Genomic DNA, 13,517 nt, shown 5'->3' with positions numbered 1-13,517 from the left:
CATTTGCGTTCTACCTGGCTGCACACGCCTCCACCATGTGTCCTTCATTCCTGATCATGGATGTGGGCCATACGGCAAGTAATCGTTGTCTTGTGTTATAGGCGGCTGCATTGAAGTATCTTCCGGGAATTATAAATAACTTGAAAAGTGTCTTTGATCCTGTGGAGCTGAGGTAAATCTGACGAGAAGCCGATAATGTGCGGTCAATGTGGAGTCATGATGGCCAGGCGTCTTTTATCACACTCTCAGACTTTAGCTAAAGTAATCTATTAGAGCAGAGGGACGTCATAGAGGCCTTGTGTAGACTCGGGTCATTCATGTATAATTTTAAAATAGCCTGAAAATTGGCCTCCATCCAAACTAAAGAGGCTGCTACTCTAGTGCCACCTCATGGAGGTGGCCACCATGTTGGTCAATGTTTGCCCTTAACCCTTGTCTGGTACCATGGGGTGGTACCACTAGTGATATTTTTTTCATGGTACCAGGCAAGGGTTAAAGAACACTTCCGTCACGACTTAGGAGAGAAACCAAACCAAACTCTACTCCAAAAGAAAGAGTTTACCATTTCTAGGCATCTGTTTCAGGGTTCTGGCCCTTCGTCAGTGCAGAACTGGATACTCATTGTCTGGGGTGGTCTTCAACATGAGAGGACTCTGGTTTGGCTATTTTCCTTAGTTGTCCATTAAAGGGGTTGTCCGGTTAAATTAAGTTATCAGCACTAGGTGATAACTTCTTTATCGGTGGAAGTCTGGCTGCTGGAACGTGCACCGATCAGCAGATGAGGGAACTTTAATCCCTGTTACAAGATGGTTGGACGCCCAACCTACCCTCCATTCACTTCCGAAAGGATTGCCGTATAAAGCCAAACGCAGCTCTCATCATCTCTATAGCGATTGAACAGAGCATGGGTCGGGGGTGTGCACTGCCGCTCCATTTTTGCAGGGAAAAAAGTTCACTGTTCTTCCAGTGGTCGGACCTCCACGGATCTACAAGTTATGATTACCTTGTGGATAGACAATAACTTTTTTTTCCCGGACAATAGGTGGCACTAGAGTCAGCTTAGTCTGGTCCATAAGCTTCCTTACACCAAATGGTGGTCCTCAAAGGGGGCGTTGCCTGGCCCAAAAGTCTCTTTACACTAAATGGTGGTCCCCACAGGGGGAATTGCCTGGCCCATAGGTCTCCTTACACGAGATGATGGTCCCCACAGGGGGGGCATTGCCTGTACCATAAGTCTCCTTACACCAAATTGTGTAAGGGGGCATTGCCTGGCCCATAAGTCTCCTTACACCAAATGGTGGTCCCCATAGGGGGCATTGCCTGGCCCATAAGCTTCCTTACACCAAATGGTGGTCCTCAAAGGGGGCATTGCCTGGCCCAAAAGTCTTTTTACACTAAATGGTGGTCCCCACAGGGTGAATTGCCTGGCCCATAGGTCTCCTTACACGAGATGATGGTCCCCACAGGGGGCATTGCCTGTACCATAAGTCTCCTTACACCAAATGGTGTAAGGGGGCATTGCCTGGCCCATAAGTCTCCTTACACCAAATGGTGGTCCCCATAGGGGGCATTGCCTGGCCCATAAGTCTCCTTACACCAAATGGTGGTCTCCACAAGAGAATCAAGCCACCCTCCCCCCAGACCATCTGGATGGCCGTACTGTAATTTTCGGCCTATCAGCAAAGGCACCCATGTATCTGTTGATCAGATGATGGCCACAGGATCCGCATTCTTAAGAGGGGCTTTCTCTGACGAGACAACCTCCCGTTCGGATCTTTGCCCTGCAGTCTTGTGAGTACAATCAGTCAATAGTGAATTTACCTCCTGGTCCTTTTACAGCGACCTCTTCACCAAGTTCATGCAGAGCGTTCCTCCAGACCAGCTGGTCCATCAGACACTGACCTGTATGTGCAAAGTGGTGGAGAGCGACCTCTTCCTGCAACCGGGTGAGCATTGTGCCGGAAAATATTGACTGATAATGTAATGAAGAGGCGCGGTCCGGTCGTGTTTCTCCAATATTCACTGATAACGGCTCCGCTTTAATATGTCACATAAATTGAACCCTTTTCATTGCAGAGTGCAGAGACGCGCTTTTACCTCTTTTTATTGACCAGCTGAGCGGACAGTTAGACGACAACTACACCAAACCTGACTATGACGCCAGCGGACAGCTCCTCAGTAATATTTTGGAGGCTCTGCAGAACAAAGAAGCGGTGAGTGAGACAATAACGCTGACGTCAATATGGTAAACAGCGCCACACCTGCCCACAGGTTGTGCTTGGTATTGCAGCTCAACACCATTGATGTGAATGGGCTGGATGCAATAAAATCTTGCAGCTCAACACCATTGATGTAAATGGGCCAAATGCAATAACATCTTGCAGCTTAATACCATTGATGTGAATGGGCCTGATGCAATAAAATCTTGCAGCTGAACACCATTGATGTAAATGGGCCAAATGCAATAACCTCTTGCAGCTTAATACCATTGATGTGAATGGGCCTGATGCAATAAAATCTTGCAGCTCAACACCATTGATGTGAATGGGCCTGATGCAATAAAATCTTGCAGCTCAACACCATTGATGTGAATGGGCCTGATGCAATAAAATCTTGCAGCTCAACACCATTGATGTGAATGGGCCTGATGCAATAAAATCTTGCAGTTCAACATCATTGATGTGAATGGGCCTGATACAATAAAATCTTGCAGCTCAACACCATTGATGTGAATGGGGCTGATGCAATAAAATCTTGCAGCTCAACACCATTGATGTGAATGGGCCTGATACAATAAAATCTTGCAGCTAAACACCATTGACGTGAATGGGCCTGATGCAATAAAATCTTGCAGCTCAACACCATTGATGTGAATGGACTTGATGCAATAAAATCTACGGCTGCTGTTTTGTTTTGTTTTTTTTTTTGGGGGGGACAGCACATTTAAGCACTCCCGAAATTGGGAGTGAGCCTGACTAGTCATTTTGGTCTTTTACATTCAGGCAGGAAAGAAACAAAAAGTATCTAAGGCTTGCTTGATAAAACCAGATGCAAACCAGCCACCACTAGAGGGAGCTCAGGAGTTCTCTGCATACTGTTTTTATAATAATAAGCCTCTGTGCCCCCTCTAGTGGTGGTAAAGTGTAACTGTTTGCAATAGATCTATAGTTTGTCCTGTCTGTGTGTCATAAATGATTTCTTCTTGATGATTGTTATGTATTGTTTGCACAGAGCGACTCTACGCAGCACATCCAGCTCATCATGGAGCGTCTGCTACGGAGAGTGAACCGGACAGTTATAGGGATGAGTCGCCAGGCGCCACATATAGTGAGTCTGCCATAGGGCGCTATGGAGTAGGTATCGTAACGTCGCTACATCATCAATAGCTTGTTTCTGGTTGTTTCTTTCTTAGGGTCGCTTTGTCGCTTGTATGACGGCCGTTCTCAGACAGATGGAGGATTACCACTACGATCACTATGTCAGCACTTTCAAGACTCGTCAAGACATCATTGTAAGTTCTCAGATGTTTCCTGAGTTGCTGGGGCCACTTGTCCATTTCTTGAACTTTTCCCACTTTTTTGTGCCACTATCTGGTGTAGGATTTCTTGATGGAAACATTCATCATGTTTAAGGACCTAATTGGAAAACGAGTGTTCCCGAGGGATTGGATGCTGATGACCATGACTCAGAACAAGTATGCTGTGCTGAGCTCTGGATTAGAAGATGCCAGATTATTGGAATTTCACTGGAAGGAAGGGTTAGCTGTGACTAAATTGTGGGTGCTTCACTTGCAGGGTGTTTCTCCGGGCCATGAACAGGTTTTCAGTTGTTCTGAACAAGTTCTTCCTGGATGAGACCAACTTTGAGCTGCAGGTGAGAACGTCTTCTATGCAGGTACTGAGCTTCAGGAGGACCTTTCACCAAGGACATACAGTGTGATGGTGGCTGCAGGGCGAAATAAAACATTTTTTTGTTTTTTTGTTAATTATATATACAGAGTTAAATAGTTACAAAGGTTGAAAAAAGACCTCGGTCCATCCAGTTCAACCTTCCTCCACCAATTATTTATTTTGTCACTAAATCATTTATAACCGACAATGTTATGTGTACTGATTAAATCGTCCAGCTTACTCTGACGCAGGCATAAGTCTTGTGTTAAATTAGTTATATCAGGGGGAACTTTGATTTTTGCCTTGTTCAATCATCCCTGGAACAGTCAGTTCTTTAGTGAACACGAATAAAAAGTGCCTGTTTAATATCTCAGCCTTTTCTTTGTCCTGTATAATTATCCTGTTATAATCTTTTACGGGGCCAATACCATTCTTTTGTTTTTCCATTTGGCATTGATGTATTTATAAAAAAAAATAAAAATTGGGGGTTTATTTTAATGTCCTTGGCAATTTTTGTTGCCTAGATAGATACTGAAACAAAAATTGCCAAAGATGTTAAAATAAACCCCTATTTTTTATTTTTATTATTTTCTTCATCGTTCCTTATGGGAGACTCAGACCATGGGTGTATAGCTTCTGCCTCCGGAGGACACACAAAGTACTACACTAAAAAGTGTAGCTCCTCCCTCCTAGCATATACACCCCCTGGATCACCAAATACAGCCAGTTCAATGCTTTGTGTTCAGGAGGCACACATCCACACATGCATTCTCATCTGATTTTCATTTTTGGAAGCGTTTAAAGAAAAGCGGGTCCAAGCCTGGACTCCCGGCATGTCCCTTCTCACCCCACTGTGTCGGCGGTGTTGTAAGGTTGATTTCAGGGCTGGAGCCCTTTCATGCCGCGCTCCTTCACCATCCCCTCGGGCTCTGGCTTGAAGTGGGAGCCAACACGGTTCTCCCTGCCTCGCAGGAGACCGGTCTCCATCCGCAGCCCGTATGGTTCCTGCCGGACGGAGCACTCATCCCTCAGGGACCTGGCCCTGCGTCTCACAAGCTAAGTACTGAGACGTTATTACCACAGAAAGTGGTTTTTCCAGGGGTCCCTTGTACTTTATATGTTGGGGAGAGTGTGTTATGTGACTGTGTTAACATTTCCGGCCGGTTCTCCAGTTTTCACTGGAGAACCGCGCCGATGGTGCCTGCGCGCTGGCCGCATGTTTAAATCTAGGCCCCGGCTTCGCCTGAGGCCTAGTTTCGATTTCACTGCCCCTGCATGTCAGTCATGCAGAGGGACAGTGCGGCTCCGCCCAGCGGCTGTTCAGCACAGGGAAGGGACACTCCTCACTGAGGAAGGATTCCCTCCCCTGTATACCTCATTTGCCCTCCGGATCCCGCTCTCAGAGTAGGCCCCGCCCCCTCTCCTCGCTCCGGCGCCATTTTACCAGCGTTCTCATGCATGTCTGCATAACCACATTGTGACACTGGGGGCCTGGGCTGGGGGATCTGGAGGGCACAGAGATGTCTCTATGTAAACGGTCTGGCAAGCCACAACCTCCGGTTGTGGAGCTGCTTATATACTCTGTTTATATACTCTGCTGGGGGTCATTCTGGCCAGAGCCCCCACTTCTGCAGCATGTCTCACATCAGAGCAAGGCTGCAAGGCTGTTCTTAATATGCACTGCATGTAGGCTCGTACTGCCTGTACCGAGCACATAACCACATTGTGATGCCTGCTCTAACATAGTGGTGCCTCAGCCTGGAAGCTCATCCCTCCGGCTGCTCCGGCTCCGGTGGCTGAACCCCCGGCTTGGGTTGAATCCCTCTCTCCAGGGGACAGCTGTCCCGGACACTGCTGAGCATGCATCAGCCCCCTTCTCAGGGTGCTTCTGCTGCCACGGCTCGCTCAGCAAAGCTCACGGAGGATTCTTCATCTGGTCTCAGACCCCGTCCTCCTAAAATGGAGACGCAGGGTCCCCTTTCCTTCCTCGTCCCGCGGCTCTGATTCACGAGCTGACTCGCAGGACGAGGAAGATGCCTTTACTAGGGGCTCGGACGCTACCCCATGTACCATTTTGTCCGAAGGTGACGCAGATGCTAATCATTTGATTGCGTCCATTATATTTGTACTGGACCTCAATCCGCCTGTATCAGGGGAGCAACCCCCTCTGGCAGAAAAGCATCAGTATACCTTGCCTAAGAGAACGGGGAGTGTGTTCTTTAACCACTCCAGTTTTTCAGGCCACTGTGACCAAACCCAGAGCCTGTCCTGACAGACGCTTCCCAAAGCGTGCATCTGTTGACTGTTCCCCTTCCACCAGAGGTGGTCAAGGAGTGGGCTCAATCACCATAGGTGGACCCTCCGGTGTCTAGACTTTCAGCCCGGACAGTTGTATCAGTGGCTGATGGCACCTCTCTAAGGATTCCACTGTCCGCCAGGTTGACCTTCTGGTCAAATTTGTATCTGAGGCGGCAGGGGTCTCGTTCTCCCCATCTTTTGCAGCAGTGTGGGCTCTCAAAGCCATCTCTGCTTCTCTAGAGGAGATGCATTCCCTCACCAGGGACTCTAGCCCGAAATGGGTGCCTTAACCTTCAGGCTTCAGCCTTTTCATCCTATGTCATGTCTGCCATACTGGAGCTCTCACCGCACTGCGGTGGCTTCGGCTAATTCCCTCGCTATCCGCAGGCTCCTGTGGCTTCGAGAGTGAGGCAGATGCTTCTTCAAAGAGGTTCCTTTCTGGGCTCCCTTTTGCTGGGACCAGACTATTCGGTGAATAACTGGATGAAATTATTAAGAAAGCGCTGGCAGGAAGAGTACTTCCATGCCACAAACCAGGAAACCTGTCCAGGGCAGGAACCAGTCGAGGTTTCGTTCCTTTCGTTCCTCCAACTGGTCGTCCTCTAAGCCCTCGGCCTCGTCCACTAACTCAGCCAAGGACCGTGGACCAACTGGCGCACGAAGCCGCGTCCTCAGAAGACCGCAGGAGTTGCTGCCACTAAGGCAGCCTCCTCTTGACTATCTGGCCGCGCCAGCAACGTCCTTGGTCGGTGGCAGGCTCTCCCACTTTGGTGACGTGTGGGTTCAACACGTCTCCGATCAGTGGGTGCGGGATACCATCTCCACGGCTACAGGATAGAATTCTATCCAGCCCGCCAAACAGATTTTTCTTCAGCGCTCTATTGGGAGACCCAGACGATTGGGGTATAGCTACTGCCCTCCGGAGGCCACACAAAGCACTACACTAAAAAGTGCAAGGCCCCTCCCCTTCTGGCTATACCCCCCCGTGGTATCACGGGTACTCCAGTTTTCAAGCTTTGTGCGAAGGAGGTCAGACATCCACGCATAGCTCCACAGATTTTAGTCAGCAGTAGCTGCTGACTATTTCGGATGGAAGAAAAGAGGGCCCATATAGGGCCCCCAGCATGCTCCCTTCTCACCCGTGGATGGTGTTGTAAGGTTGAGGTACCTATTGCTGGTACAGAGGCTGGAGCCCCACATGCTGTTTTCCTTCCACATCCCCTTGTAGGGCTCTGTGGAAGTGGGATCCTGCCGGCCTCAAAGCTCTGACGCCGGGCTCCATCCACAGACCCATAGAACCTGGTGGATGCCGAGCAGGAGTACCATCAGGGACAAGGCCCTGCATCATACAGGTACTCTGTGTCCCCGGCAGGCACAGACACACTCCGGGCTGGCTGGGTGTTGTAGTGCGCCGGGGACCGTAACGCTAGAGCTAGTGTTCCTACAGTTTACTGGGGGACTTTTTTCTGTGTGTGGGAACGCAGCGCCGACCCCCGCTGGACCGGCGGCGCTGCTGTGACTTTTAGTTCGCCGGGGACACGCCGACCGCGCTTTTACGGCGGTGGCGTTTATAAATCGAGTCCCCGGCTTTTGCGGCCTAGGACGCCGGCAGCTCCGATTCGTTCCCGCCCCCACCCTGTCAATCAGGGTAGGGGAGAGACGCTGTTTCACCGCAGCGACGAGGGCTGGAGCCTGATTTACATGCTCCAGCCCTCTCACTAGGCACAGAGGGAAGCAGGCTTCCCGCTCTTAGCCAGGAACGCCCAGGGCCCGCCCCCCCTCCTCTCCCAGGACGCCGGCAGCCATTACATGCAGTCTGGCTGGAGGAAGGACGCGAGGCTCTGGGAGACCTGGACTAGGGGGCTTTGGAGATCACACACCCGCTCTTAAGCGGGCGGTAAGCGGCTTTTCAGCTGGCCCCTCTAGTGCCTCAGTGTGTATTAGTGTACTGTGTCACTGGACATATATATATTTCCTTATTGCTTGCACTGTGAGGTCGCTTCCTGGCTGTATACCCAGATCACTCTGAGGAGGCAGCAACATGTCATCCGCGAAACGCAAGGCTGCCAAGGCTAGGGCTGTGTACACTGCGTGTGCTGCATGTGGGGCTGCTCTACCAGCAGGCTCCAAGGACCCCCATTGTGTGCAATGCTCAGATCCGGTGCTGCTTCGCCAGCCGGAGTCAGGAGAGATAGTGACCCAGGCTGAGACGCCTGTAAGTCCTGCCCCGGTGTCAGGGACAGACTTTGCAGTTTTTGCGGATAATATGTCTGTGACTATGGCAAAAATCCTTGAAACTTTGCAATCCATGCCTGGGGCTCAGTCTATGGACACGGCGAGGTCTCTGTCCTCTAATCCCCCTCAGTTGGATTTAATCCAGACTGCAAGGGGGTCCCCGGCTTCACAGGCTGAGTATTATGACTCAGATGATAGCCCCAGCCACCCTAAGCGAGCTCGCTGGGAAAGACCCTCAACGTCATCACACTGCTCAGGGTCTCAGCGCAATCAGTCTCCCTGTGATGCGTCTGATGAGAGTGTTCAGGAGTCTTATCCTGGAACCCCTCTCAATCTGGATACCCCGGATGGGGACGCCATGGTAAACGATCTTATCTCAGCCATCAATAGACTGTTAGATATTTCTCCCCCAGCCCCTTCAGCAGAGGAGGCAGCTGCAGAGCAGGAGAAGTTTCGTTTCCTCTATCCCAAGCGTAAATTAAGTGCTTTCTTGGATCACTCTGACTTCAGAGAGTCAATCCAGAAACACGACGCTCATCCAGAAAGGCGTTTCTCTAAACGTTCTAAGGATACACGTTTTCCCTTTCCCCCTGATGTGGTCAAGCGCTGGACCCAGTGTCCAAAAGTTGACCCCCCGATTTCCAAACTTGCAGCTAGATCCATAGTTGCAGTGGAGGATGGCGCTTCACTTAAGGATGCCAATGACAGACAGATGGACCTTTGGTTAAAGTCTGTCTATGAAGCTATCGGCGCGTCGTTTGCTCCAGCATTCGCAGCCGTATGGGCACTCCAAGCTATTTCAGCTGGTTTAGCAAAAGTGGATGCTATCATACATCCAGCGGTGCCGCAAGTGGCGTCCCTTACCTCGCAGATGTCCGCGTTCGCGTCTTACGCTATCAATGCGGTCCTAGAATCTACCAGCCGCACCTCAATGGCGTCCGCCAATTCGGTAGTTTTGCGCAGAGCCTTGTGGTTAAAGGACTGGAAAGCAGATGCTGGTTCCAAAAAATGTTTAACCAGCCTGCCTTTATCTAGAGATAGACTGTTTGGCGAACCATTGGCTGACATCATTAAACAGTCCAAGGGTAAAGACTCTTCTTTACCCCAGCCCAGAACAAGCAAACCTCAGCAGAAAAAGTGGCAGCAGAGGTTTCAGTCCTTTCGAGGTTCGGGCAAGACACAATTCTCCTCGTCCAAAGGGACTCAGAGGACGCAAAGAAGCTCAGATTCCTGGCGGGCTCACGCGCGCCCCAAGAAAGCAAATGGAGGAACCGCTTCCAAAGCGGCCACCTCATGACTTCCAGCTCCCCCCCTCCGCATCTCCGGTCGGGGGCAGGCTCTCCCGCTTTTCCGTCATTTGGATGTCACAGGTCAAAGACCGGTGGGTGACAGACATTTTGTCGCGCGGGTACAGAATCGAGTTCAGTTCTCGTCCTCCAGCTCGGTTCTTCAGAACCTCCCCACATCCAGACCGAGCAGATGCCCTGCTGCAGGCGGTGGACTCCCTAAGAGCGGAAGGAGTAGTGGTTCCTGTACCGCCTCAGGAACAAGGGCGAGGGTTTTACTCCAATCTCTTTGTGGTTCCAAAAAAGGACGGCTCGTTCCGTCCTGTTCTGGATCTAAAGCTGCTCAACAAACATGTGCACGCCAGGCGGTTCCGGATGGAAACCCTCCGCTCTGTCGTGGCCTCAATGTCTCAAGGAGACTTCCTTGCCTCAATAGACATCAAAGATGCTTATCTCCACGTGCCAATTGCTACAGAACATCAACGTTTTCTACGTTTTGTGATAGGAAACGAACATCTTCAGTTCGTAGCTCTGCCATTCGGTCTGGCGACAGCCCCACGGGTTTTCACCAAGGTCATGGCGGCAGTGGTAGCAGTCTTGCACTCTCAGGGACACTCGGTGATCCCTTACCTAGACGATCTACTTGTCAAGGCACCCTCTCAAGAGGCATGCCAACTCAGTCTACATGCTACACTGGAGACTCTACAGACGTTTGGATGGATCATCAACTTTCCAAAGTCGAATCTGTCTCCGACACAGTCACTAACGTATCTTGGCATGGAGTTCCATACTCGAGCAGCGAGAGTGAAGCTTCCGCTGAACAAGCAGCGGTCACTACAGACAGGGGTGCAATCCCTCCTTCAGGGCCAGTCGCACCCCTTACGGCGCCTCATGCACTTCCTCGGGAAGATGGTGGCAGCCATGGAAGCAGTTCCCTTTGCGCAGTTTCATCTGCGCCCACTTCAATGGGACATTCTCCGCCAATGGGACGGGAAGTCAACGTCCCTGGACAGGAAAGTCTCTCTCTCCCAGACGGCCAAGGACTCTCTACAATGGTGGCTCCTTCCCACCTCATTGTCTCAGGGAAGATCCTTCCTGCCCCCATCCTGGGCAGTGGTCACGACAGATGCGAGTCTGTCAGGGTGGGGAGCAGTGTTTCTCCACCACAGGGCTCAGGGGACGTGGACTCCGCAGGAGTCCACCCTTCAGATCAATGTTCTGGAAATCAGAGCAGTGTATCTTGCCCTACTAGCCTTCCAGCAGTGGCTGGAAGGAAGGCAGATCCGAATTCAGTCGGACAACTCCACAGCGGTGGCATACATCAACCACCAAGGGGGGACACGCAGTCGGCAAGCCTTCCAGGAAGTCCGGCGGATTCTGATGTGGGTGGAAGCCACGGCCTCCACCATATCCGCAGTTCACATCCCCGGCGTAGAAAACTGGGAAGCAGACTTCCTCAGTCGCCAGGGCATGGACGCAGGGGAATGGTCCCTTCACCCGGACGTGTTTCAGGAAATCTGTCGCCGATGGGGAGTGCCGGACGTCGACCTAATGGCGTCCCGGCACAACAACAAGGTCCCGGCATTCATGGCGAGGTCGCGCGATCAAAGAGCTCTGGCGGCAGACGCATTAGTTCAAGATTGGTCGCAGTTCCGGCTCCCATACGTCTTCCCACCTCTGGCACTCTTGCCCAGAGTGTTACGCAAGATCAGATCCGATTGCAGCCGCGTCATACTCGTCGCCCCAGACTGGCCGAGGAGATCGTGGTATCCGGATCTGTGGCATCTCACGGTCGGTCGACCGTGGTCACTGCCAAACCGACCAGACTTACTGTCCCAAGGGCCGTTTTTCCATCAGAATTCTGCGGCCCTGAACCTGACTGTGTGGCCATTGAGTCCTGGATCCTAGCGTCTGCAGGATTATCTCAAGGAGTCGTAGCCACAATGAGACAGGCTAGGAAGTCAACGTCTGCTAAGATCTACCACAGGACGTGGAAGATTTTCTTATCTTGGTGCTCTGCACAGAGAGTATCCCCTTGGCCATTTGCATTGCCCACCTTTCTTTCCTTCCTGCAATCGGGGTTGGAAAAGGGCTTGTCGCTCAGTTCCCTTAAAGGGCAAGTCTCGGCACTGTCTGTGTTTTTTCAGAAGCGTCTAGCACGTCTTCCTAAGGTGCGCACGTTCCTACAGGGGGTCTGTCATATTGTGCCCCCGTACAAGCGGCCGTTAGATCCATGGGATCTGAACAGAGTACTTGTTGCTCTGCAAAAGCCGCCCTTCGAGCCTCTAAAGGACGTTTCCTTTTCTCGACTGTCACAGAAAGTGGCGTTTCTTGTCGCGATCACATCGCTTCGGCGAGTGTCTGAGCTGGCAGCTTTGTCATCCAAGGCTCCTTTCCTGGTGTTCCACCAGGACAAGGTAGTGCTGCGCCCCATTCCGGAGTTTCTCCCTAAGGTCGTATCCTCGTTTCATCTTAATCAGGATATATCCTTGCCTTCCTTTTACCCTCATCCGGTTCACCGGTATGAAAAGGACTTACGTTTGCTAGATCTGGTGAGAGCACTCAGAATCTACATCTCCCGAACGGCGCCCATACGCCGTTCCGATGCACTTTTTGTCCTTGTCGCTGGTCCGCGCAAGGGATTGCAGGCTTCTAAAGCCACCCTGGCTCGATGGATCAAAGAACCAATTCTAGAGGCCTACCGCTCTGCGGGGCTTCCGGTTCCTTCAGGGCTAAAAGCCCACTCAACCAGAGCCGTGGGTGCGTCCTGGGCATTACGTCACCAGGCTTCGGCTCAACAGGTGTGCCAGGCAGCAACCTGGTCCAGTCTGCACACTTTCACCAAGCATTATCAGGTGCATACCTATGCTTCGGCGGATGCCAGCTTAGGTAGAAGAGTCCTGCAGGCGGCAGTGACATCCCCGTAGGGGAGGGCTGTTTTTTTGCAGCTCTAACATGAGGTATTTCTTTACCCACCCAGGGACAGCTTTTGGACGTCCCAATCGTCTGGGTCTCCCAATAGAGCGCTGAAGAAGAAGGGAATTTTGTTACTTACCGTAAATTCCTTTTCTTCTAGCTCTTATTGGGAGACCCAGCACCCGCCCTGTTGTCCTTCGGGATTTTTTTGTTGTTTGCGGGTACACATGTTGTTCATGTTGAACGGTTTTTTCAGTTCTCCGATGTTTCTCGGAGTTAATTTGTTTAAACCAGTTATTGGCTTCCTCCTTCTTGCTTTGGCACTAAAACTGGAGTACCCGTGATACCACGGGGGGGTATAGCCAGAAGGGGAGGGGCCTTGCACTTTTTAGTGTAGTGCTTTGTGTGGCCTCCGGAGGGCAGTAGCTATACCCCAATCGTCTGGGTCTCCCAATAAGAGCTAGAAGAAAAGGAATTTACGGTAAGTAACAAAATTCCCTTCTTTCTGTCCACTCCCCCCCTGCTCCAAGGCCGCCGCCTTCTCACAGACCGTGGCATCCTTGCAGGCCAACGGAGTAATTGTACCGGTTCCCGACTGGGAACGGTTCTGAGATTTCTACTCAATATCTTCCTAGTCCCCGAAAAGGACGGTGCCTTCCGACCTGGATCTCAAGCTTCTCATCCGGCAGTTCAGGTGCGGCATTTCGCATGGAGTCTCTGCGATCAGTCATTACCTCAATGACCCAAGGAGATTTCCTAGCATCCATCGACATCAGAGATGCCTATCTGCATATGCCAATTGCAGTTTCACACCAGCGTTGGCTACGTTTTGCAATCGGGGAGGAACATTTCCAATCGTGGCTCTTCCCTTGGGGTTAGCCACGACCCCTCG

The 13,517-nt window shown here is 51.2% G+C and overlaps 1 protein-coding gene across 1 annotated transcript in view; it reads left to right on the top strand.

Annotated features, from left to right (window-relative positions):
- Nucleotides 1-13,517, top strand: part of DOCK5 (dedicator of cytokinesis 5) — a 152,972-nt gene that overhangs the window by 96,778 nt on the left and 42,677 nt on the right. The window contains exons 24-30 of the mRNA XM_075346467.1: nt 102-172; nt 1,840-1,946; nt 2,077-2,213; nt 3,232-3,327; nt 3,413-3,511; nt 3,600-3,694; nt 3,795-3,873. Of these exons, the coding sequence (XP_075202582.1) occupies nt 102-172; nt 1,840-1,946; nt 2,077-2,213; nt 3,232-3,327; nt 3,413-3,511; nt 3,600-3,694; nt 3,795-3,873 (684 nt within the window). The remainder of the gene's footprint in view (nt 1-101; nt 173-1,839; nt 1,947-2,076; nt 2,214-3,231; nt 3,328-3,412; nt 3,512-3,599; nt 3,695-3,794; nt 3,874-13,517) is intronic.

This window comes from Anomaloglossus baeobatrachus, chromosome 4 (assembly GCF_048569485.1).
Source record: "Anomaloglossus baeobatrachus isolate aAnoBae1 chromosome 4, aAnoBae1.hap1, whole genome shotgun sequence".
Classification (NCBI taxonomy): Eukaryota; Metazoa; Chordata; class Amphibia; order Anura; family Aromobatidae; genus Anomaloglossus; species Anomaloglossus baeobatrachus.
The sequence above is the reverse complement of the archived record's forward strand: the minus strand, read 5'-3'. Positions and strand labels throughout refer to the sequence as shown.